This window comes from Struthio camelus, chromosome 5 (assembly GCF_040807025.1).
Source record: "Struthio camelus isolate bStrCam1 chromosome 5, bStrCam1.hap1, whole genome shotgun sequence".
NCBI lineage: Eukaryota > Metazoa > Chordata > Aves > Struthioniformes > Struthionidae > Struthio > Struthio camelus.
Window position 1 is genome coordinate 43699971 of NC_090946.1, and position 24510 is coordinate 43724480.

At 38.8% G+C, this 24510-nt stretch overlaps 1 protein-coding gene across 10 annotated transcripts in view; it reads left to right on the top strand.

Moving 5' to 3' along the window:
• Positions 1–24510, top strand: part of DPF3 (double PHD fingers 3) — a 180367-nt gene that overhangs the window by 129695 nt on the left and 26162 nt on the right. For 5 of the 10 annotated variants that reach the window (XM_068946092.1, XM_009670401.2, XM_068946093.1 and 2 more), the window contains one exon: positions 4964–5092. In XM_068946092.1, coding sequence (XP_068802193.1) covers positions 4964–5092 — 129 coding nt within the window. Of the gene's footprint in view, positions 1–4963; positions 5093–7922; positions 23622–24510 lie in introns of those variants that run through there. The other 5 variants (XR_011141489.1, XR_011141491.1, XR_011141490.1 and 2 more) reach the window with 2 other exon arrangements.

The window sequence follows — 24510 nt, forward strand, 5'->3', positions numbered from 1 at the left end:
CTGATCCTTATTCTCCATTACATTTCTGCTCATGTGGACATCATATAAAATAGGGATTAAATGCTACCAAACCTAGATTCTCCATTTGAACCATGATACAGTTTTATACTTTAGTCAGGTATGAGTTTCTTCACAGGTTAAAGAAATATAACTGATTATCATTTGGTATCAACGAGCAGAGAATCCAGTTTCTCTTTTCAACACCATTCCCAATCCAGATAGGTGTTTAAAGATCACAATCCAAATAATTAAAAGTAATAACTTCACTTAGAAATCAGGAAATCAAAAAAATGCAAGCTTCTATTCATTTGACTTCTTGTTTGTATATATTTAAGGGTCACAGTTTGAAGTAAAACTATTGAAAATATTTGTATTCTGAGTTTTCCTGTTGAAAAACAGGGACAAGAATTGCTTCTTCTGAACTTGCTTTCCATTCAAGATATTCTCTGCAGCCATGAAAGCTAGAAAACTGAGATTCTTACCTAGTCATGTGGCTCCAGGACATGATGGAGAAAAGAACAATCCTAATTTCATGATGCTATTTGACTAGAAACAGCCTTTGTTTATTTGTTTATTTTAGTAAAATGAAACCATAAGGAAGGCAACTTCCAGGTTTTTGATTACTTTGGGAGGAGAGAAGGGGAGCTAGAACTCTATTTAGACCCTCTACCTTCAGAATCAGGAGGGCACAGAAGGTTTTTTAAACGTAAACTCAGTCAATTTGTTTAACCTCTTAGGTGTTGTCTATACAGAGACGTTACCATGTAATATCATACAGAGTAATTAAAAATGCGGTACTTATTTTTCAAGAAAACATCTTTGAACAACTTTTGTGCATTTTCAGTAGGTCTTTATTCTATTTAGCTTAATCCAGTTTGAAATTCATTTGATTAAGCTAAAGAAGACAAAGTGTATTACAGAATAAGAGCATACCAAAGTTATGTGGAAATACTGATTTCATTTTACATCTGCATTCTATCTTCATGTGAATCAGCTTTCCGGTACAGAGAAACTGTCCACTAGCCTGTCATATCTTTCTGTGGATCTCCTTAATCCATTTTTTAAAGTATTTTATACTAGTATATTCTATTTTATGTTGAGGCAGATATAAACGAAGACAGAGCCATTGATTGATGAAATTAGAGAGCCACACCAGGGGAAAAAAAACAAGAGGCACTGTTTTAAATACACCTCCTAAGAGCACACCTTAGCTCAGGCAATAGTCATCAAAGCTTTTTATTATTGGTTACAGTTTGTGACGTAAGAGAAAAATCAGGGGTTCTGAGTAAGTTAGGACATGATCGTGGCTGGCTTTCAAGGCTTTACTTTAAAATGGTTTCTGATTCTGGGTGAGCACTTTAAAAACAAAATCTTTGGTCATATTCATCTGGTCCAAATGGTTGAGTTAGCACACCTTGGTGAGTTACTTCTCATTAGCTGAGCTGTCATGTGGCTTAAGCTAGCAGCTTCTACTTTGTGATTAACGCGTGCAAAAAGTGTATACATAGTCAATTACTATGTCTCAGATGTAAAGCAGCGACACATTAGCCCCTAATAACTTAATTGCTTTCACTTGTGTGCCCATTCTTACACTTGCTTTTATGAGTATTTTCATGGATTAAAGGGTGGTAGTAGGATTGGGCTTTGGCATGATACCTTTCTCATGAATATCTTACTGTTTTTGCTTTGTTTCTTAATTCCCTCATCATTTGTGAGCTACAGTAAAATAGAACTAAAAACCTGCAAGCATACATACACAAAATTCCTTTGAAAATAAGAACTCTGTTTACTATCATCCAGAAATCTCTTTATTCCTCAAACCTTCTGTCATCTAGCCTGGGGCTTAATTCATTGTACACTACTGATCAAGAAACCAGGCTTGAGTCAAGTTTGATTCTCGTTTTTGCACCTATTAGAACAAAAAAGCATTGAAGAGAATAACATTGCCTGTACTGGCTTATTTGGCTATGAGGATACATCATCTAAGACATCGTTGATGCAACTTCAGGAATTTCTCATCTATATGCAACCTTTCAGATCTGACGTCTCTATCAGTTTGCTGAGTCAGGTCCATAGTTATGGCTGGCAAGGAATAGGTGAGCGTATATGCACTCACATTAAAAATTAAATTGGAAGAAAAAGGGGGAAAAAAGGAAGTGGTGAAGAATAAGCCTGTTCTCTTGCTAATAATCTAGGAGAATCTTTTCAGTTTCATCACACTCCAGCTGTCCTACACACCGTAGACAAATTGATCAGGATACATGTTTTCACAAGTTCTCCTCCCATTTCTAGGACAACTGTCACTGGGTCGTAGGCCCAGTGCCCGTTAGTGCCAAGCCAATTAGTTGCTTTGCAAAATTGAAGTCAGTATGCACAGAGTATTACATCAGTTATACTATCCTGAGCAGTGGTACAAGTAAGGCTCTTTCCTTAGCCCAGTGGCAGGCACCTCGAAATCTTGTTTGTATTTGTTGCCTCACCACAGAATTCTTGTGCATTCTTGAGTAAGCCATTTAGTCACTCTACCTCCAAGTCTTTCCAGCTGTACAATGCAATGATGCCTCCTCACCATGCAACTTAATTAGGGTCCAGCAACACTTTGGTTAGAGTCAATGGCAAAAGAGACTTTTGACTTCATTGAGGGTTAGTATTAGGAGCTTAGTACCCATAACGCACTTTGAGACACTCAGATGAAGGGTGAGGTAATGTAATGAAGAACAACAAAAAAATAAAAAATAAAAATGACTAAACACAGAGCTTGCTGAGTTTGCATTGCACATGACCTGTTTATAGATGCAGCACAATATAAATAGGTAATTACTTAACTTTTTCATAAGTGGGAGTGGAGGGGGGAAAATAAATGCTAGTGAGATGCGCTTTTTAGATGAGAATAAATGCACAACTAGCAACTTTATGATCATTTTTCTGCATGAAAATATAGAGAGTTTCCACCTGGTTCCTGTTCTTTTTTGCTTATTTTGTATGCATATATTACATACCTCTCCACTAACAAGCAAAATGCTAACCTAACAATAGAAGCGTCTGTCTGTTTCTGGGAAAAGTGAGGATCTGCTATACCAGGACCCTTTCAGAATAAAGATCATTGTTTAGTAATATATCAGGGACTTAGGATAATGCAGGAAGAGAATAGTGTATTTTTTTACACTATTGTTTTAATTATTTCTTAATTCCAGCTTACCTACAATCTTCCAACTACCAGTTTCCAAAAAGTTTAACCAATCAACAACTGGAAGAAAATAAATAACTAGATGCACCCAAACCAGAAAAACAAATTGATCTCTGAGGAAGTTTTATTTTTAACTTTATGTCTTGGCCTGGTACCAGAAGCCCTTTAGAACGTCATTGTTCTTTGAGGGAAATTTGGATGTGGACATAAAAGTCTTCTTAAGGCCCATAGTAAAGCCTTTTGAAATATCTGTTGAAAGTATGCAAGTTACAAAATATTCCTTAAAAAGGTAATTAAATATAGATGATACTGTTTAAAGGTCTTCCTTTTCTGGTTTTTAGAAATATTAATAGGATAGACTTGGGCCAGGTATACCACTGGAATTTTTAACCTCTAAATTAAAACAAGAAAAACAAAAGTCAACCATCCCCTCTTGTCCCCTGCCCCCCATCCCCTTCCTAGTTAGAGTATGTAGGAATAAGAAGTTTCTCCTCTCTGGAGGGCAGAAGAGAAAAATATGTCTGTTCTGATCTCAGTTGTAAAGCAGAGGAGAAGTGGGTGAAACCACATCCTGGAACTGCCTGTCCCTGAAGTATCTGTAGCACTGATAGGGCTCAAGTGAGCTAGTTGCCAGAGCCATGTTGGTAAGCCTATCACAAACATTTAGGATTTTAAAAGAGATGCAAAGCCTACTAGAGAGCCAGCAAGCACAGTTCTAAAGTTGGAAAGACAAAAGTAAGGGTAGGAGGGGTAAACTTACAGCGCTCATACGTTGAACAATGGTAGTAGAACAGTATAGTTGATAATGTTTCTTGCCAACGTAAAAGCCACTGTGATGTAAGACTTCTTAATCTTTTAGTTTCGTTCCAAAAAAAAAAAAAAAGCTATTCTGCTCAACAAATAGGATTGTAAGAAACCTCTGCCCTTCTCTCCTGTCTAGGGGAACAGCCTCCTCTTCTACTTAAGAACCTCTGTGCCTGCTCCTTTTCAACCATTCCTAGGTGGAAAATAGGAACCTAATGTCCTTCCTTCTTTGTTGGCTGGGAGAGTTTTTAACTGTGCTAGCTGGGCCTTTGGCCCTGGGCTGATTCTTTACATCTGCGCTGAGTATTCACCCAGTGCTGGACCTGCTGTGCTGCCCTTCCAGCTTCTCCCAGGGCACGTACACTGTGACACAGGTAGTTTGGCTGAATCATCCACAAATGATTTGGTGAATAATCGTGGGCATTTCAACCAACTTTTTAACTAAGGAGACCCTATCATTTTTAGATGTAACCTCTTTGAAAAAGAAAAAACTAGTTTAAATAAAATCAGTTAGGGTACCTACCTTTCCATCTCCTTGCTATGTTTTATGTTTTGGGAAATGTGTTTTTCCTTTCTGAGTTTGTATTTTGTGGTTTTACAATTGTAGCTGCTGTTTGAAAAAAACAGACTTGGCTTACTGACAGCTTAGGTCTCATACTGTATTACGGACTCTTTATATGTTTCCCTTACAGAAATTCCTTAAACTATACAGAAATTCTATGCTGGAAGGTCCTTGTGAGGGACCAGCCTGGCTGACATTGTAAAGGAAATGGTAAAAATCAGGAGAAATATGTATAACATACACATTTAAAATGAAAGTGATTTCACACAATTCACTTTTAGTTCTAATTGAGAATATTTTAGGAAGACTGTGGCCTGCAAGCTCATCCCATTAACATCATATCAAAGAGAAGGAGGAGATGCCTAAGTTGAATGCTCTTTAAGTAACACTGATTTCTAACCTGGCTGCAGCCCAGAAAGGACCAGACGGGGTCATCATTCCCAATAACTACTGTGACTTCTGCCTCGGAGGCTCCAGTATGAACAAAAAAAGTGGCCGGCCTGAGGAACTTGTATCATGCTCAGACTGTGGGCGCTCTGGTAGGTGACTCCTTCTTGCAACTTTCTCATACCAAAGCATTTGTGTGATTCATTTTTTTGCTCCTTCTGAAGATTTTGAAGAAAGGCAGCATGTCTGGGAGGGAATGGGAAACAAGGCTTTACCTCTTGTCTGTGTTTGTGGGAAAGCATTACTGGGAAATTTTCTGTCATAAAACCCATTGTTGGATTCACATTTTTAAGCTAATGGGGTCTAACAAAATAATAAAAATTTAATGTATTTATTGGCTGCTGTGAACATTGTTACATGTACTACTTGTTCTTTAAATGGAAAAAGAAAATTCTATGACAATGTTAAAGAATGGGCTCTGTTTTCAAATGCTGCAATTACAACTATAAATTACTTACAAGTATGAAAGTTGCGTGATGAGCATTTCCATTGATTACACATTTCATGCATTTCTTCATCCAGAAAAGAAAGAGGGAGGAAATTACAGGGTAGGAATGGGGGTAGCTGTCAAGAATGATCCTCTTACAAGATAACTATCATTAATTTTGTTTAAAGAGGTTTTCTTTCTCTGTTTTCTTCCCTTCTCTCTTTTCAAATGTAGGCAATTGTGTCTTTCTCGTTCTGAGTTGTCTTTATTTCTGGGCTGTTGTTTTCTATCGTTCTATCTTTCTTTCTCTTTTTTTTTGGAAATTTTATCCCAGCTGAGCTGTTATTTGTAGCTTGGGTGGAAGGTGGTGATGGTGGTAGAGGGAATGGGTGACCTTTAACAACTGCATATTCCCACTTCAGTCGGAGTTTCCAGTGGTTATGTGTCTGGATAGTGGTAATAGTAGTGGTGATGAGACCATCAACAGTAAATCTGAAAAACAGAGAGACCTTGAAATTCAGTGTTGCTGCTGCTGCTTCCATTCTGTAGTCAATGAAAGATGTTTGTTGTGCGATGGCTGAAATGCAACGTGGAGTGTTCTTGTGCTGAAAGAACAGCCTTCTCATACTCCCACTGAAATTCATAGTAATGCTCTTATCAAATTCAGTGGGAGCAGGACTACACTCACCTTGACAAATTGCCTTCCACGGTTGTCGTGACCTCTGAAGATATGGCGAAGTGATAATGAGTGGTCATCAGAGGACCAATGGCAACCCCTTTGGTTTTCTCCGGGGGCTTCCTTATGAATGCTGTGCAGTCAGTAGCATGGTCTTTTAGTGTATATGTGTTTGATTCTTAATGACTAGAGGGGAAGCTCATGTGATACGTGGTGCCATCTTGGAAAATGATTCACCTTTCCCTTGATTGTTATAGTTCAACATAACTCATTTCAGCATCGTCCTGATATTGCGTAGTGAGACAGATCCATATTTTTTGCCATTTAAATATTGCTACGGTGATTGTATCAGAACACAGCGCAAATACATTAATTCCCTCAATTCCTTACTGTGATAGAGTAAGTAGATCCGCATGTAACCTAAATTGTGCAAAATGAGTTCCATTAAATGCTATCCTTGTACAAATTCTGACCCACCTGGGTCATTCAAAAGGGTCTGCAACGGTGTGACAGATGAGTGATGAAAGTGATTAAGGTGCAACCACACACACTAATCTGTAAACTAAAACAGTGAAAACTCTTTGGTGGCTGCCATCTTTCTCTTTCCTGATAATGGAGAACGTTTTCATTATACTGAATATTGTTTCTTCCCTTCCCAAAGTCAGTAAAATCACATCGCTATGAAGTGGATCATCTACCAATTATTTTGTTATCTCCATTTGCTTTTTGTGAACAGGATTTAATTCTTTGTTTGTTTCTTAAGCAATGCAGTGTATTTGTTATATGGCTGATTCTTGTAGCTGGAGGGGGGCCAAACACTTGATTATTTAATATCATGTTAGTGTTTCTGAATAATAAAATAGCTGTCCCCACAAACTGATGCTTTCATTTTGCTGAGGTACAAGAGACATCTTTTACTCTACCTTTCTTGAAGAGGAAATTTAAGGGATGTACTATTAATCACCTAACACATTTAATTGAAGAGAGAAAATAAATTTTACAGATTTAAATATTTGACTTTTCTTTTTAAGAGTCTTCTTTTTGTTGTTGTTGTTGTTGTTGTTGTTGCTATCAATGTTCTTTGTGGAGAATTTCCTGTTCCGTGTTGAAAGTTGGATTGACACACACTTTTGAACTTCTCAGTGTTCTCCAAGACAGGTCATTTATCATCTTAGTTGTTTTAGTAGTTGAACTGTATATATTTGGTTTGTTTTTTGTTTTTTGTTTTTGTTTTTGAGGGAGATGCCATGACATTGGAATAAAAGCATTTATTTAGTTTATTTTTACTTAGTCTTCAAAATGTATTTCATTTTGTCTTCAGAGGAGCCTCTTTAGGGTCAGGTGCAGGGCAGGGATAGAAAGTAATCTTGAGGTTGATAAGACATCTAATGTGTTATATTTCTGTAGCAGTAAATTTGTGACAGTTGATGCCAGTCTGAAGAACAATCATTGTGCTTAGAGCTAACGGTGTCTAATTATTTATATGGTCTAAAAATCTTTTAAAATTGATCTAAGCAATCACAAGAAAATATTTTAATGTCTTTTAAGAGAGGAAAACATCATTAACCCTTTCGCTGCCATAGCTATGGGCACCTGTGTTGTTTGTAGATTTTTTTTTTTCTTCTAAAGAGAAATTGGTCCTTTTTCACTTTTCTTACTGCAGTTCTACGGAGCTATATTGTTGAGGTGCGCGGGCACATACAAGCACACACCGATGAGCTCGATTGTCTAAATTGTTTAATAATAATGATGATTAAAAATTATGATAATGATGCCTGTTGCTTAACCCATGTGCTGATATATTCATCATACATGTCAGCTCATTTGGGAAGAGAAGGCAGGAGGGACGAAGCAGCGCCAGCACGCACTACGGAGGACTTGTTCGGTTCCACGTCAGAAAGCGACACCTCGACCTTTCATGGCTTTGACGAGGACGATGCAGAAGAGCCACTCTCGAGCCGAGGAGGTGGCTGTGGTGGCAGCTCTCCCTCTGCAGAAAAAAAGGGCGGCTGCTAAAATAACTAAAAAGACATACAAACTCTGAGCGATATACTGTCCTTTTTACTACTAGGATTATTATTGCCTTTTTTTTTAAATTTTAGGTCCTTGGGTTTTTGTTTTTTTGTTGTTGTTTTTGTTGTTTTTCCTGTGGGGTGTACACTGAAAGCACAAGCGTTTAAAGCTCTTGACAACTACTTTGAAGAGACAGAAAGTTTTGATTCTCCTGTTATTTTTTTGGTTTTAATTTGTTTTTCTCCCACCTCTCCCCTTCTCTTTCTCCTGGGAAACCTGAAGTGTGGATTTAATATTTTTTTAAATAGTGAGCAGAGTTGATTTTCTTGTCTTTTAATATATATATCGGCAAACCACGAAAAGTACAGATGGGTTGGAGAGCAGAGAGCAAACCCAAATAGTTTTTTTTTAATTATTATTATTTATATATTCTATATATTATTAGAAAAAAAGATACTTTTTAAATAAAATCCAAAAAAAACCCCTAAAAAAGTAATGGATGTCTACTTGATAATAGAACTGTTTCTAGAGAACCCCTGTGGGTGGACTCTCTCAGAGGACAAGGAAACCCTTGGTGTGATGGCTTCTGCATTTTGAGATTTTGCACTTACTGTAGCATGTGGAGTTTGGCTCCTCTTGTACACCTGCTACATTTCTCTTTAGCAGCTTGAAAATACAAACAGCTCCATTGAAGACCATGACCTTGGGGAACACGTTTCCATACCTCCTTTGGACACCTTTACACACAGTAGATCTCTTCCTCCCTGCACCTCTTCATCTCTTCCTCACTCCGTTCTGCTATTTTTCTTTTCCTTCACCTTTCACCTCATGAAGAACAATTTCCAAGGATAGGGATGGAATATGAATGGCAAGCCATAGACTTCAGACACAAAACAGATGGAGGAGCAGAATCACAGAAGAAATGATACGGAAAAATACCTCACCTATATTTTCCTTTCCTTTTTTAAATTTTAATTCAGATCGTTTTTTCTGTGTCGCCCAGATTTTTCTCTCTGTAGTGTCTTGTGAGACACTTTGTTTGCTTTTCAATAGCTTCTCTTGAAATAAACCAAAGCAATACTCATTAAAAGTTCCAAGGGCAATGGAGAAGAGAGTGACTCCCTTCCCAGCGACTGTCCCAGAAAAGAGGAAACACGCAGCAGGATTTGAAAGGTATGTCCCAGCTGAAATGTCTTCCACTCATTGTGAAATCTCTGTGCCCTGGATTTTCAACAGACCGTTGCCTGAGATTAGTTGTAGGAGTAAGTCTTAGGGGTTAAATTGTATTGGGAAGATGTGCCACATTCAAACCTCTTGTGAAGCTAATGGAAGTTGTGTGGGAGCAGGATCTAGCCTAATGTGTACAGTCAGGAGTAAAGGCTATAGAGGAATTCAGGGTGTAGGTTCCATTTTACTGTCCTAATACAGGCAAAAATCTCCCTGAAGGAAGGGCAAGATTGGGCTTTAAGGATGTATTTCTAGTGATGTGTATAATGCCAGCAAATGGTGAAATCCTGACCCCATTTAAATCAGAGGATAAATTGTAATTTATTTGGGCAGTATCTAATCCTGAAGCTGGAGGTGTGTGTTTATGATTCCAGAACTCAGAATAGAAATCTCAGTTTAGCGATGAAAACTTTGGATATATATTGTTCCACTACATGAATGAAGCCTATCCAAATGGATTCTTTTCCTGGGATAGCACAATGACATCTGTAAGAACTCTTTCAACATTTTTTCTAAAAACTTTATAGAAAAAGAAAAAATGATCCAATTGCAATGCTTCTCACTAATTTTTTATTGTTAACTATAGACATGGAATAAGCAATAGACAGATTCTGCTTTTAGGTACATGGATGTAAATCCAGAATGATGCTATTGACACTTAGACTACATTAATAATCTGTTTTTGGAACTGTAGGAAACTGTTTTACAAAATGTTACTAAATACCTCTATGTGTTTATAGCAGTGCATGCAAGAGCCATGCATGTGGAAGGAGAAAGCTAATTTTAAGCCTTCCCCACGTTGATAGTCTTTTTCTGTTGTTATTCTATTCCTGCTGGAGTATTATAATCAATCAAATGTCAAATCAATGATGTTTTGATTCAACAATGGCGATGAAAAGTGTACTTTTGCTTCTAAAAACATTCATACTTTCTGCAACCTGTCTTTTTTTCTCTGAAATAGTACATGAGATAAATTTGTAATACTTTACCAGTCATCTTTATTTACTAAAAGCTCAAATTCCATATGGTTTCCGGAGGTGAGAAACAGGCATATAGGTGTCTGTTTTTCCAAAATACCTGAAAGAGTTACTACTTAGCCTGCATATCCATATCCTTTTGTGCGTGTGTGTGTGCATGTGTGTGTGCGTGTGAATGTACAGGTAAACACATAGCAAGAATGTATGTACATGTATTACAGTGCAGACATTAAAATAAAAAGGAGTAGAGGTCAAGGTGGAAGACGCTCCCCAACCAAGTATGAATAGAACCAGCCCTTTTATGAGGTGCTGTTGGCTCACTTATTTCATATTGACCTTATAGCATACAAAGAGTAATATCAGTAAAGTCAGTAGATTTCCTCTGAGTTTATGTTAATGTAATTGAGAGCAGAATCTGGTCCAGAAGTACTGTTGTTGCCATTTCTCAAAGAAATACCATAAACCTGAAAGGTAATAGATTAAAAAAAATTAAGTTCAAGTTGGTTTCTTGTGCTATTCCTGCCCTTCAGTCCCTGCACTTACATTTATGTTGTTATCATGTATTATTTCCCTTAAAAAAAATTCTTTCCCCTGCTACTGTGTGAAATGCTCTTGTGAACAAAATGGAAATAGAAATGGAGCAATACATAAAAATGTGCCAAACGTACACTGAACAAACAATAATGAAAGAAAACATGATTTCTTGCATCTATTTCTTGTATCCATGTACAATCATGTCACACAGATTAGTAAGTTTAAAAAAAAATTAAAAATTAAAAAATTAAAAAAAATTAAATTCCATTTAAAAAAATTCAAAAAACACAGCCAATGTTCCTTAAAATAGGATGAGAGTATATTTTAACAGGAAAAGGCTCACCGGAGTAGTACAGAGACTTCAATTATCAAGTAGTTGAGGAGAGCTCAGTTTCATGGGCTGAGAAGTGTCAAGGTTGGTTCATTTTAGTTCCTTTGTCTACTTTTTACTGTCTAGCTCTGAGAGGTGTATTCTTTAGACACTTGGAACTAGCCAGCTGCATGTGGCTCCTGGTGTAGTGATGGCAGCACAGAGCTCAGCATTTGCTAACTGCTCCTCTTACCTGGCTCTTGCCATGCTGCTGCAGCCCATCCTGAGCTCTGTGCTGTGGTGGTAACTATAGTTCTAACAGCACCTGAGCTAGCTAGCTGAAACCCATTCAGGTGTGTCTTTCCAAACTCCACTCTCTGTGTCAACTGCAGAATAGACATACCCTAAATGTAATTTTTTGCAAGTCCGTTGTCTTTTATGAACCATGCCTAACACATTCTAGGCTTTGTGGGAATACAAACCAAATAATCAGACGCTCGTAGTTCATTAAATCATGATTTAGTTTCACAAATGCAAGCACTATAACAATGCATATAGTCTTAATCCTTTCGCAGCCTAACCACCCATCTTTGTGACAACTGGGTAGTACAGTACCCTCAGAAAGAAGCCACAACAACTCACATAGTGCATAAAAACTACCAGCTGACCTTTATTATTGATGGCGTACAAAAATACACATCAGTCTTATTTAAACCATTAATGTGTATATGGACAGTCACTGGTTCAATCTAGTTCTGAGAGGGAGGAAGATAAAATAAATTCATCATTGAGGAGAGCAAAGTAGTCCTTGGATCCCTCAAGATGTCTCATGAGATAACCAACACAAGGGAAAACCCACATCTCACAGTTTAGAAGGGCAGGCTGAGCAGGGTGATGCTGACCACAGGAAGGCATTGGTCACAGAGAGGAAATCCAAATGTGGAGCTGGAAGCTGGAAGAGTACTTGTTTAAACCAGGTCGGAAAGTAGTGTTAGCTGTGAGTATTGAATATGTTGATATAGAAATGAAATATTTTCAGGATAGGTGCTGCTGGAATGAACACTTGAAACAGGGGAAGAGGGTTGGTTGGCTTATAAGTCCAAAATTCAAACAAAGAGGCTGCTACAGGAGACCTTCTCAGATGGACAAGAGAAAACTGATGACATTAACGAGACAGCAGATATATAGGAGGAGGTTTAGTACGCACGGTGGAAAAAAAGAGCCTGACACCAGCATAGCCAGGTCAGAAATGGGGGGACTGCACAGTGCCAATTTTATGTTCAAAGACAGATAAGTCCCAAACCAACCTAGGAAGTTATAAAGAGAGTTTTTCAGTGTGAATTCTGGGTTGTACCTGAAAAAACACAATCTTCTTTTAAATCAGAAAGAACTGTGATGCTCTATATTCCCCAGTGATTTCAGCAGTTCAATAAGACCTGCTGTTCTGAGCTTCATAGGAAGATCTTTGAAAGCACAGTCCTTCGACTAATCACAAGCCTTGCTCTTCCAGTCCTCCTCCGAAGACATCCTTCTTATTAGAGGAAGGTTATCACAAGTCTATCCAGATACTCCCCTGAAGCTCATATGCTCCCAGACGAACCACGTCCTGAAATCAAACTCCAGTGTGATATGTGAATAAAGGAATGTTTCGTCTCAGGCACTAAATTCAGACTTCTCTGTGTTTGTTTAATCATGTGAGCTATCTTCTTAGGCACCTTCCTACTGCTCCATACTAAAGGGTCTTTAGAAAAGGCACTTGATTTCCTGAAACAGCCTTTGCAAGCTGTCTGATTTACAGATGGGGGCAGGTAGAAATAAGGAAATGACATGCTGCTTGAGCAATTGGTTAGTGGAAAGAAAAGCTATATAGGATGTGCACTGAAATTATATTCCCATTTAGCATATTCCCATTTGTGGCACCTAATTAGAAGACATTTTAGCAGGGATGAACCTCAGATCTTGCATGAAAACAGATGAAAATTTTAAGTACAATAATGTTTATTGAGAAAATTTTAAGGAAACATGTGACTGACATAGCATCTAGAAAATGAAGAGACTGTGAGGAATGTGGTAGAATAGGGATGGAACTGAAATCTGTTTGGTTTCACTTTGTGCCCCCCCAGTTTTGTGGGTTGGATCCTTATTTCTTTAATATGTAATCGTGTTTGGAATAACGTTGTATATATGCGGTAAGGTAATAAGTGATGAGGCTAGACTGCTGAAACACGACCCAGTGAGAACTTTGCCACTGGCTTCAGGAGGATTAGCGCTGGGCTTCCTCAGCTAGTTGCTCATACTGAATGAAACCTCACTGTTAATACGTTTGCTAGCATGGTGTAGATAAGCTCTGAGATGGCCATTTGTTTCAATGGAATGTGTTATTACAATGCCCTCCTCGCATTGTTTTGCCTTTGAGCTTTTGCATTAGTTATTCATTTTGAGCTCCAATTTGCCATTTTACAGTCCTCAGCGTAGGCTCTGGATTGAAGACAGAGGCTCAGTTTGCTGCCTGCTGATGAATGGGGCAAATCAGAAGTGTGTCCAGAGAGTCACTGAGTCCAGACTGTGCTGGGACACCACCACTCCTGGCTGCTTTGCCTGTATTTGGTTAATTATTTTAATTATGTTTTGAGATGGACCTTAAAAATTAGGATTCAAATACTGTCAAACTATTGAGTTTTCAAAACCTGGATCCTCATCCAGTTTGCCTCTTTCAAATGGCAGGCAGTTTTACTAAGTCAGTTCCTCGAGCAAACATTGTATTGACCCCACTGGGAGCTGTCTCATTGTAAAAACTGCAAAATCTGCCCAGTGTGTATTGTGCTGCAGTATATGTAGATGTTTGCAATAAATGCCCATTTCGTATTCTCCATGATTTTTTCCTGTTTATATGTAATTTGTAACTATGAATATATGTAAAGTATGAGGCACATGTATATGTTCATGCCAGCACTGGGTTATTTTGACAAACTCTCACAGTGCAGGAATGTAGTCAAGCTAAATTTTTGCTGACTGAGCCGTTACAATAAACTCTACCAAACTTTTTTTCTGTTTGCCAGGTATTTACTAGGGTTGAAAAAGCCCAGCCGGTATAAATACTACATAGCACCGAATTTGGGTTGGAGCTGTTTTTCATATCCCTGTATGTATTTCTATAAGTGTTAGGTTGCCAGTTTCAGCAGAAGACAAATTATAATAACATTTAGGAAAAAACAGGTGTTGCAATATTAAGTTCCGATGCCTAATAAGGTCTGATATCCCTGATAAGAGGATGCAGCTAGATCATAACTTTGCATTATTCTTTCTGTCACTGGCAGCTCCTAAGGTTTTGGGCCTTCATGCCATCCCGAAGTGATATGAGAGGTATGGGGTTTTGCCTTTTGTGGAAATAAGCAGATGATTTTATTGGCTGTCTGATACTGCTCAGGAGCTTAGCAGTGTAAAACTTAGTCCATTCATGAACTGAATGCGGTGCTAAATGCAATTTTGCACTTATTTCCAGAATTTATTGTATTGCTGCCAATCGTATGTGTATAGTTCAGACTTCTAAAGATGTCTTTTGTGCGGTGCAGCATACCCTTGTGGCTCTATATAAATAATTAGTAATATAGCAGTGTAGTCAGAGCAGGATTTCACAAGCAGAAATCTTAACCTCTAGTAAAGATACAGCTGAAGAAGCTGAATGATGAAGGTTATTTAAAGATGTTCACGGTAAAGAAAATTTGACAGTCCTCGATGCCTTTCTTTTGGATATGCTCCTTTGAATCCGACTTACCTGCTTTATATTCATTTATGGTCCCCATGGCCAGTGGAAGCTGAGTTTGTATAGCTGTATTTTCAAAATAAGAACTAAAATCCAAACAGTGTTGGAAGATTGGTTTGCATTTTTTTGTTTTATTCTGAACAATTGTTTTTGTTTTCTATCTGTGTTTGTTTAGTTTTACTTTGCATTGCCTTTCCTTCTGCAGTCAGCCCTGTTCTCATGGACTCCAGCATCCTTCAAGCAAGACATTTCAGAAGAAGGCTGAGAGAAGCCAGGATGCTCTGATACTTCTCCTCTCCCTGACCCTGCCGGACCTGTGTTTCGCCTGGCACAGGAGCCTGGACTGTGGGAAGCTGGTGGCCAACTGTTCAGAGAAGATCTGGGGATGCCCTAAGCTGGTGCAATACAAAGAATTTTTTTAAAGTCTTGATTTCACTTTCTTTTAAGCATGTGTATAAACCCAGGTCAAACTGGAATTGATCTACAATAGAAATGACTGAAAAAACAAACAAACTGAAAAAAGACGTAACTATTTTATTTATTTCAATATTTAAGAGAAAAAAGAAGTGCTGAAGTTGCACAGTATTTTTGTTTGAAATACATTTTACTTCAAATTTTAAATGCAATTTTGTGAAGACATGAGATTTTAAAAAGCACTTAATGTAAAATAAAGACTGAATATTTACTTTAAGGAAAAAAACATTTTTTAAAATATGAAAATAAAGATCAACTCTGCTCTCTTACTTTAAAGAAGCCATTCATACATGTGCTGAGTATCTTTGTTTTTTGCAAATTGGATGTGGTAAGTGAAGATTGTTCTGGTTTACTTTCTCCCTAATAATATTTTTCTGTTAGATGCTTAAAACTTACTTTGCTGTACTGTATTAGGCACAAATCTGAACAAAACTGGTAGAAAAGCAAGAGCAGGCTCAGTGGCTGGATTTTTTTGTTACCAGGTTTTGTGTCCAGTTGAAAGGACTGTCTTCTCCCAGTAGGACTGATGTGTCTCTCCTGCACAGTAAGACAGGTTTTCACTTTAGTAACCCTGGGAGATACTTCTGCTGAAAGAGAGGTTTGAAAAAGGAAAAACAACTCTGTTAATTTTGCCATTTTTTGCTTTGGTAACTCCACAGCTGGTTCTGAGTTGGTTGTAAAGAAAGCGTCTAAATGTTCAAGTGCTCTGGGCATGGAACGTCCTGCTGGAGTCGAGGATGATCCCATGTGTAGAAACTGTGTGTATTTGGACCCTCTCTTAAGAAGCAGGGGACTTTGAAAAGTGTATAGGTGCACCTGCATGTTAGCAGTAAGCAACAGGGGTAACTCGGGAGAAGAAGAGTGTGAGTTTCCTTAGCTACAATCCTAAATTGCCCTATGGGGCAGCAGAGAAGGAAGTTCACAACACTTACTTATTCTAAGTTGGTAGACACTTCTCAGCAAAATAAGGTATTCTGCTTCATACAAGTACTGGAGGACTGTGATGGCTGCCAGATCTGTTCACAGCAGATAGTACAGGGCTGTTCGTTGTTGTGTGATGCAGTCTAGTAGGGATGTGGGATAGCCTTGTGTCCTTGAAGAAAGGTATTGGGCTTGCCTCTGAGAGGAGCTACCCCCTCTCCCCCGTAATAGCTGTGCCAGATGCACCTCTCGGTATATACTCAATATATAGCTAGGAAAAGTGTTTTTATTAAAGTGGCTTGTGTTGATTTTCTAAGTGAAAAAAGCTATGTCTACAAAAAAAAAAAAAAAAAAGACATCTTCCAGAGACCCTGATCCTGCATTATGTTTCTCGCATGCCTAAGGCTAGAACTCACCTCCCTGAGAGGCTTCCATGTGTTATGAGCAGAAGATCTTGTCCTCTTCTCCCTTCCCCATCTCCTGCTCCCTCCCAGAGTAGCACATATGGCCAAAAACAGCAGTGAAAAAAAATCTCTCTGGTAGACCTCAGTCCTGCTCTCACTAAATTAACTGGCAAAATTTATGCCATAGATAGGCTCTTTAGCAGGATAGTTTTGTTTTGTTCATTTTGTTGATTTCTAAACTTGCAGTTGGTGAACTGCCTCTAGCAAAAAAAAAGAAAGAAAATTTTATTTCATCAAACTGTCACAAGACGCACAACTGTAATGAAACTTTGCAAACTGTAGGGTCTGTGTTCAATTTGTGTAATATTCCTGTTAAATAAAAGTTTTGCTTCCAATGCCCCTACTGTATATTCCTCTGTAAATATTACTTTATCAAACCAATTCCACAAGGTCTTTTTTAGTACAAATAATCTTCTTTTCAAAAGACATTATTGAATAACATACTTCTTGTACATATACTTTTCTAAGCTCTCCATTGTTTATAATACTCTCTTTGAAGCTTAAAATAAAACTTCCTCCTCTATCGATTTTGTTTTCCTTTTCCATTTTGTAAGTGATGACTTTTGTTCCCAGATTTTGTTTCATATTTGTTAGTGAAGCCTGAAGTTAACCAAAAATTCTCTACCTTTTTCTCTTTTACTCTCTCTTCTCTGTTTGTTGGACTGCAGTAACAGGTCCTGTTACTTGCTATAGGGAAGGTAGGCAGGAAATAAAATACTGCTTTTGCACAGGATTCATATATAAATAAGACTGATTATTTCCCATCACTTGGTGCTCATAGTGGATCTTTTTAAATGTATTTATATTTTAAGAACCTTCCCCATGAGATTTGTTTGAATTGCGATAAGTTAATTTAGACTCAAAGGTTGAGTTTAAACTGTGTGAGAGGGCTTTTAACATAAATTTTAGTGACATTGCCTTATGGTATCCTGAGTCTATCTATCACTTTTTTAATCAATGTGCCAGTCACTGGTGTAGCTAGCTACTAATTCCAAAACCTTGGCCTGCTTTGTTGCATTTCGTAATGTAGATATGAAACCTCCCTTTTCCTTTACATTCATTTGATTAATGGTAGTACGGCTGTACGGGTTGGAGATAGAAAGAGGAAATACTGTTTCAGATCAGCTGGGATCTGTGGCCTTTTCAGGAAATCCTGTGTTTCCTTTCCCCTAATACACTTCAGTCATTTTTATGAAGCTCTGTTGGTTTTCTTCTGCCTTCCCATCACATTCTCTGCTGCCAGTAGAGGCTATAGATGACTTTCTGCACTGGCAGCTACTTGCAAAAATAGCTGCTGGGATGTACTTTTTAAGTGATCTTCTGGGGTGGGTACAGGGCCTTTAGAGTAGAGAGACCTCCCCCTCCGCCCCGGCAGGTTAAATGACAAACAGTAGTGCAAAAGGAGAGAGTGCTACAGTTCAGATCAGAAATGAATCCGGCAGGGCAATATAGAAGTTACTCTAACTCCCTTAGAATTGTTCAGAATGAGATTTTAACAGTTCTGTGTGGTAGACAGTGTATTTTTTCAGCACAGAGTTAATTATTCTTAGCCTTTTTCTATACAGTTTTCCACATGTATAGTTTTAATTTCCATTACTGTTTTGTTTTTTGCAAACTGCACTGCCTACCTGCAGACTTTATCTTTTCCTATGCAAAGCCTTTGGCAGATTCATTGGAGGAAGGAGAAAACAAAAAGTTTTGGCTACCTTTGCTGTCCGCAGTCACTGTGGCTCTTGAGAACCTATTCGGGATCTGATAGAATTGCTTATGGGCTGTTTCCTGGGTTTTCTTCAGCCGTTGTGCAGCTGAAAACAGGCTTTCCTTCTTTTGCATGTTTTGGGCACTGAGGGCCAGAAACAGTTAAGAAGGTGGAGTAAGGTGCTAATGCTATTTCTGAGCTGGAGTGAGAAAGTAGCTAAGATGCTATCCTTAGAGTACATAGTGCATGACAGGATGGATAGTTTTAAACCCTCACCTAGTAGCTTCTAATTTCCTTTCTGAGATTTGCTCTCAGGTATACTTAAAATAATCTGAGTTGCAGGCTTGCAAAACTACTTTTCCAAAGGGATTTCAAGGGGCAAGTAATCTTTTCCTGCCCCAAAGCAAAGTGAGAAGGGAGGGTGTATGATAACAGATCCTGACCCTCTAGCCATTGCTACTTTTGCCCTTCTTCTCCTAGCTCCTCTTGAGCTTTCTACTGTGCTGCTTAGGGCAGGGAGACCCACACTGAGGTTGGATGGAAAGCAGAGCCAAACGCTGACAAGATAAAGAAAGGAAAGTTGAAAAAAGGAAGGAAGCTGTTCATGGCATCAGTGCACTTTTCTTGTTCAATAGGTCATCTTCTCTCCTCCTGTTCCGATTTGATTGTCATTTTCATTGTCCCCAGTGTGATGCATACACAGAGCAGAGCTAGACATTTCTGCTAAGGTAACCAGGAATGAAAGTGTGTGTTGAAATTAGCCTTTATGTATGTCTATCAACACCCTGTTGAGATGAATGGGATCATTCCAACCACAGCACAGCTGTTGCTATAGGCTGTCAGACTCTACGGAATAACTCTGCATAAGTTTTAGTTTGCACATTTTTGTAGAGTGTGTGTGTTTTTTTTTTAAAGCCATGGACCTGGAAAAATAAATGTTCTAAATGAAAGTTTTAATTCTGCAAAAATTATCTCAACATAAAAAAAGATACTACCGTTCCCTAGGTCCCAGAGCAGATTTACTTTGTCATCCTGTCTAGGAACATATCTTATTTTCCTGTTCTGGAGAAGGGTTTTTGCTGGGGAGAGTCAGGAGTGACAGGAGAAGAGTAAAAATGTCTGCCAGCACTCCTGCACCTAAGTGGTGTCCCCACAGCCAGTGCTCCCTACGTTAAGATTCATTTGAAGGATGACAAAGCTGAGAGCTGGAATCCTGAGTTCTTTGAGTGGACTGAAAACAGTATTGGCTTCTTTGTTTTGGCCTGAACTTCACTAATTTAGTATAGTATAGTAAACTTCACTGATTAAAGTATGCTTCACTGATTTAAGATTTATTCCAAACCTTTGCCTGGTATCAGGGGAAAAAAAAAAGGTGGTTAGATTTTCATCCTGGAGCTGTGAGCCCTAGTTGTAATCAGAGCCATTCGGCCAATAGATCATGAAAAAGTATAACCCTTTCCCCCTAAAACCAAACTTTTAATGCTCATTAACAGTGACATAGCCTTCTCTCCTTAGTGTTGAAGATGGTTCAGTAGGAGCTCAACTACAGAAAGTGTACACAGGAGGACATTCAAGCATTGACTAGTTCCCTTAGTTTTGGCTGGGCTTGGGGTCATGCTTATCTAAACTGTGGCTTGTTGTGTTTAAGATGTCTGTTTTCCCTTGGAAAATATTATAAATTGCATTTTCTTTGCTCCAGCAAAGCTGGACATTTCCAACAGTTTAGACCTGTCTTTGATTTTAATGTTGTAAGATGAGAGCCATCCACCTGCAGCACCCTTTTAATTCACCAGTATATTTTTTAAAGCCTCACTGCATTTGTTGCTGTTTCAACAAATGCCCTTGCTGTGTGTGTAGAAACTCACCTAATCTGTTATTTGATGACTTTTCATTCTTTCAGCCTATAGTTCTCTGTGATACCATGATGTATGTACCATGATGGGAGAAGCAAGCCATTTACCTTTAAAAAGTGCAGATTTCTGGAGCACAGTGTTGTATTTGCTATTAGTGTCATCCAGGAAAAAAATGGGAAACGTTTTCTGTTTAGTGTTGTCTAAGGTAGCTGTAGTAGCTCTGAATGACCTACAGATTACGACATTGCTATGGAAAAGGCCAAATGCTTTGAATATTGCCAGTTGAGTGGTGGGCTGAAGTTCTGTGAACTGCTGCTACCTGCCTGTGTGAGGTAGCTCTACTGGAAAGCTTGTAAGGAGCAATTCTGCTTTGGACACAGAGCTGATGGACGTCCTGAGAAGGAGCACACGTAGCCTCCAGTGCCTTGTGCAGAGTGGTTTTATCAGAGAAGAGAGTTTTGTTCCTCAGTGCTGTTCGTCTTTCATAGAAAACTTTCTAATTTATCTTTAGATTCATACAGTTGTTTGTGAGTCTTGAAGAGTCATTTTTTGCTTGAACTGAAGTCCCTTCTCATTATGGTTTCTCAGTCTTTGCTGTTAGTATCCTGGTGTTGGTAACAATGCGGCTTCACTATGGGCTGTAGGAGGAGAAAGAATGTGACCAAATCTTTCAGAAACAGCTTTCTGTCTCTTTTGAAACAGATTAGGGGTTTTAAATAATGCTGGAGTGTTGTCAAGCATTGCTGAAGACTCAGGTTACTAATTTAGATTTCTTTCATCACGGAATAGCCATTAACTACTTCATATGGTGATTTCATGGCTAGTACTGAGGCTAGCTCTCCAAGATGAGAGGATCACCGGATGAGAAACAATTGAAAGCTGCACTGTCACTGAAGGGGAACTTTTATTTTAGTGTCAAATAGGCAGTGAGAGGTAGCTTCTGAGTTCATGTAGCGCCTTTTATGGCGGAGTTTACCTAGGGTAGTTTTGAGCCTACGACTGCTCACAAGTCATAGTCGCTTTACATCAGTGCTCTCTAGGGAGTGGCTTAATACTGTCAAATAATACTGAAGTCTTTCCAGCCCTCTCCTCAGGCTCAACAGGTCATTTTAGGGTGCAGTGGATTCTGTGACTGGGTCTTGGCTCAGCAGTCTCATCCATTACAGTGATATCTGGGCTTGGGCTTCTTAAAGAGCAGGCCCCAGCTCTTTTCAGCCTTTCCACACCAAGGACTGTATTTGTGTCTCTGAATGGGAGGCTTGGGACAGTTATTAATCCACAAACTCTCTGTGAATTCCGATTGCTCTTATACTCTTCAGGTGGTTGGTCCACAGCCATGCATTCCTTCACCTGGGGAAGCGGATCTCCCCTGGGCTAGGTGAGCCTCTGTTCCCTTGCAAGGCCAGGTCAGTCTCTTTGTTAGTTAGCTCTCCAGGCCCTTTCTCACTTCTGTTAAGGATGGGATTTTAGAGGTATTTAGAGAGGTGGAAAAAAAAAAATCACAGAGAAGAATTTCCTAAGGATGGATGAACCCATTAGGTTCCTCTGTGATTGCTTAGGTATTTACAAATCTCATCTTATATGAAAAAGACTTAGGCCCTGTTAGGTTCAGTATACCTGTTATCAAAAATTGCCAAAGATCTCTTGGGTGACAGGATACCACCTAATAAGGAATGTGAGTGAGGGTGATGAATACCCTCAACGGCCATTAAGGCTAAGAGGAGTCGGAGGCACCCAGAACCTTGTCAGCCCAGCCTGTAGGAGGGGACTTAGTACGACCTCTTTGCTTTGACAGAACAGTCCATTAACAGTCTGATTAGCCAGTGCAGTGGTTAAGTAAGAGCAGATCCCAATAGTACCATGGGAGATCACTTTTTGGCATTAAATAGAAAGTTCTGCTTTCGTATAGCCTCTCTTCAGTTATTCTTCTGGTGCTGGAAAAGAACATGACTAGCAGACTGTTTAATGAGGGACATTTGAGTCCACTGCAGTGGAACCAGCTCATTTCTTGTTTAATCTAAGATGCTATTTAGCTGCTATGAAATATCAGTTGTGTAGATTTTGTTACAGGTTAAAGAATGGCCTACCTTTTTACTTTGTTAATCTGATAGGGCTGGTCTTGTGAGCTCTGAGAAAAGAAATAATTGATTGTAGTATGATATTTTTCCACTAAAAAGCAAAAAAACGTACTGTTTTGGTATCTCTGGCATCATTTTGTTACAGAGTTATTTGAATAGAATTTTCGAATAACTCAACTGAAAAATACTATGATGGGGAGAAATAGTTGTGGTCTGATTCAAAATGAAATGCATTCTATTTTTCCTCAATGAAATGACCTTTCCCTTTCTCTCACCCTTCCAAATCTTCTCAGACTTGAACTAAACATTTAATTTATGAGTATTTTTTGCTTTTCTAAAAACAATTAAATCAAGCTTACTTTTGAAGGAAGGTACTGTTTCAAAATGAAAAGTCAAACTTTTTGTTTGTAAAATACTGGAACAAAATGTCTCAGTCTTTCTGAAAAGTCTGTTTCTGCCTCCGCCATTTCTTAACCCTTCCACTTTCTTTTGGCTGAAGCCAAATTCAAATTCACTACGTAAATATTTAAATCATCCTGAAATTCTACATTTTAGAAAGCAAACTAAGACATTTGGATTACCCCTACTGAGCATCTGCTGATGCTCTGCAGCATGCAGTTAACCATTACTTCCCTCTAAATATTGACATCGCTAGGATTGAGATGGGAAAGCGGATAGTGGCTGCCATATTGATGAAACCTCCATTGGTGCTTAAAGATCCCCAACCAAACAGAGGTTTTAACTAATGGAAAAGGGGAAAATCAGTAGAGAATGGGATTTTTCCAGCTTCTAGTACTGCATTACAAACAATGGAGAGTGTGTTTTAAGAATCCGTTCAGTAACTGAAAGAATTTCTTTAAACCAATGAGTGACTGAATTAACTTGTTCAGAATTGTTTTCATTTGTGTTTAGTTGAGTGAGGCAGTTCTAATTATGTCTGAGTATGCAGTTACACTGCTATATTAGCAACAGTGTAAATTATGAGCAGTTTAGCATGTTTGTGTGGGAAAATCAGACCTCTTGCATTTACAGCATGTTTCCATAGGTTATGAACCATTTACCCATCATGTGCTGAATTTATTTACCTGTATGATGCATAGTTTCCTCATATAACAGCAGAGAGGTCACTGTGTATGCAATGCCATCGTGTCTTCTGCATAGTTAAGAAGTTTATTTATTATTAAAATGATGACTTTTAAATAATTTCTCTGGAGTTTGCCATTTGATTTGAAATTTCTGGAACCCTTGTGCTAGCAAATGACATTAGAGTTGTTTGTAATGCATTCTTGAGAGAAATCTTGTTTGTCCAGAGATCAGTAATATTGTCTCCTTTCTCCTTTTCTCTTGCCCTCCTCTGTTTCATCTGCGTAAACCCAACCTACTTCCTTTTCACCTGACAGTTGCTCTGATTGATGGTGCTTCCTGGCACATGGGTGAAATCTCCTCCGAAGTTCTACCTGAAGCCCTTAGTGCTTGAGGAGGGCTTCAGTAATACAAAGAGGTTGTGCTGATGCTCTCTGAACTGACTGGGTGAACACGGGCCTGTTTTTAGTAAAGAGATGCCCATGTCACAAAGCATTGCCTCCATCGCTCTCTCACGGGTAATCTGAGCAGAGAGGCCAAGCACAGAGTGCCCCAGGGAAACTGCATGTCCTTCCACTACTTCCGCCAGCTGAGGTTAGACACACTTTGTTGGGTCAGGGTGAACAGCTTGTGCTGCCCACGCTTGGACATGTTTTGTGGCTCTGTGGGCTTTGGGGGGTTTTGTTCTGGTCCTTCTGAGACACTGTGTTTATGCAGAAATTCTATCCTGAGGTTACGCTCTACTTGCAACACAGCAAGGGTCTCCTAATAAAATGGCTAGGGGAGAAGCCTTTTAAAGCAAATATTTAGCCACCGTGTAGGAGCAAACCCACTTGGTGCAGAGTGACAGCACTGGGCTACGGTCACTGTGGGCATGTCTGATATCTATATGGGCCAGGAAGAGTTTCAGTGCCTGAAACTTCGGGGGTACTTTTGGCAGATTTGCAGTTTGGTTCCAAATTCCAGTGAAATGTAGGTGAGGCGTTTAGGTATGTATGTGTGACCCTTTCT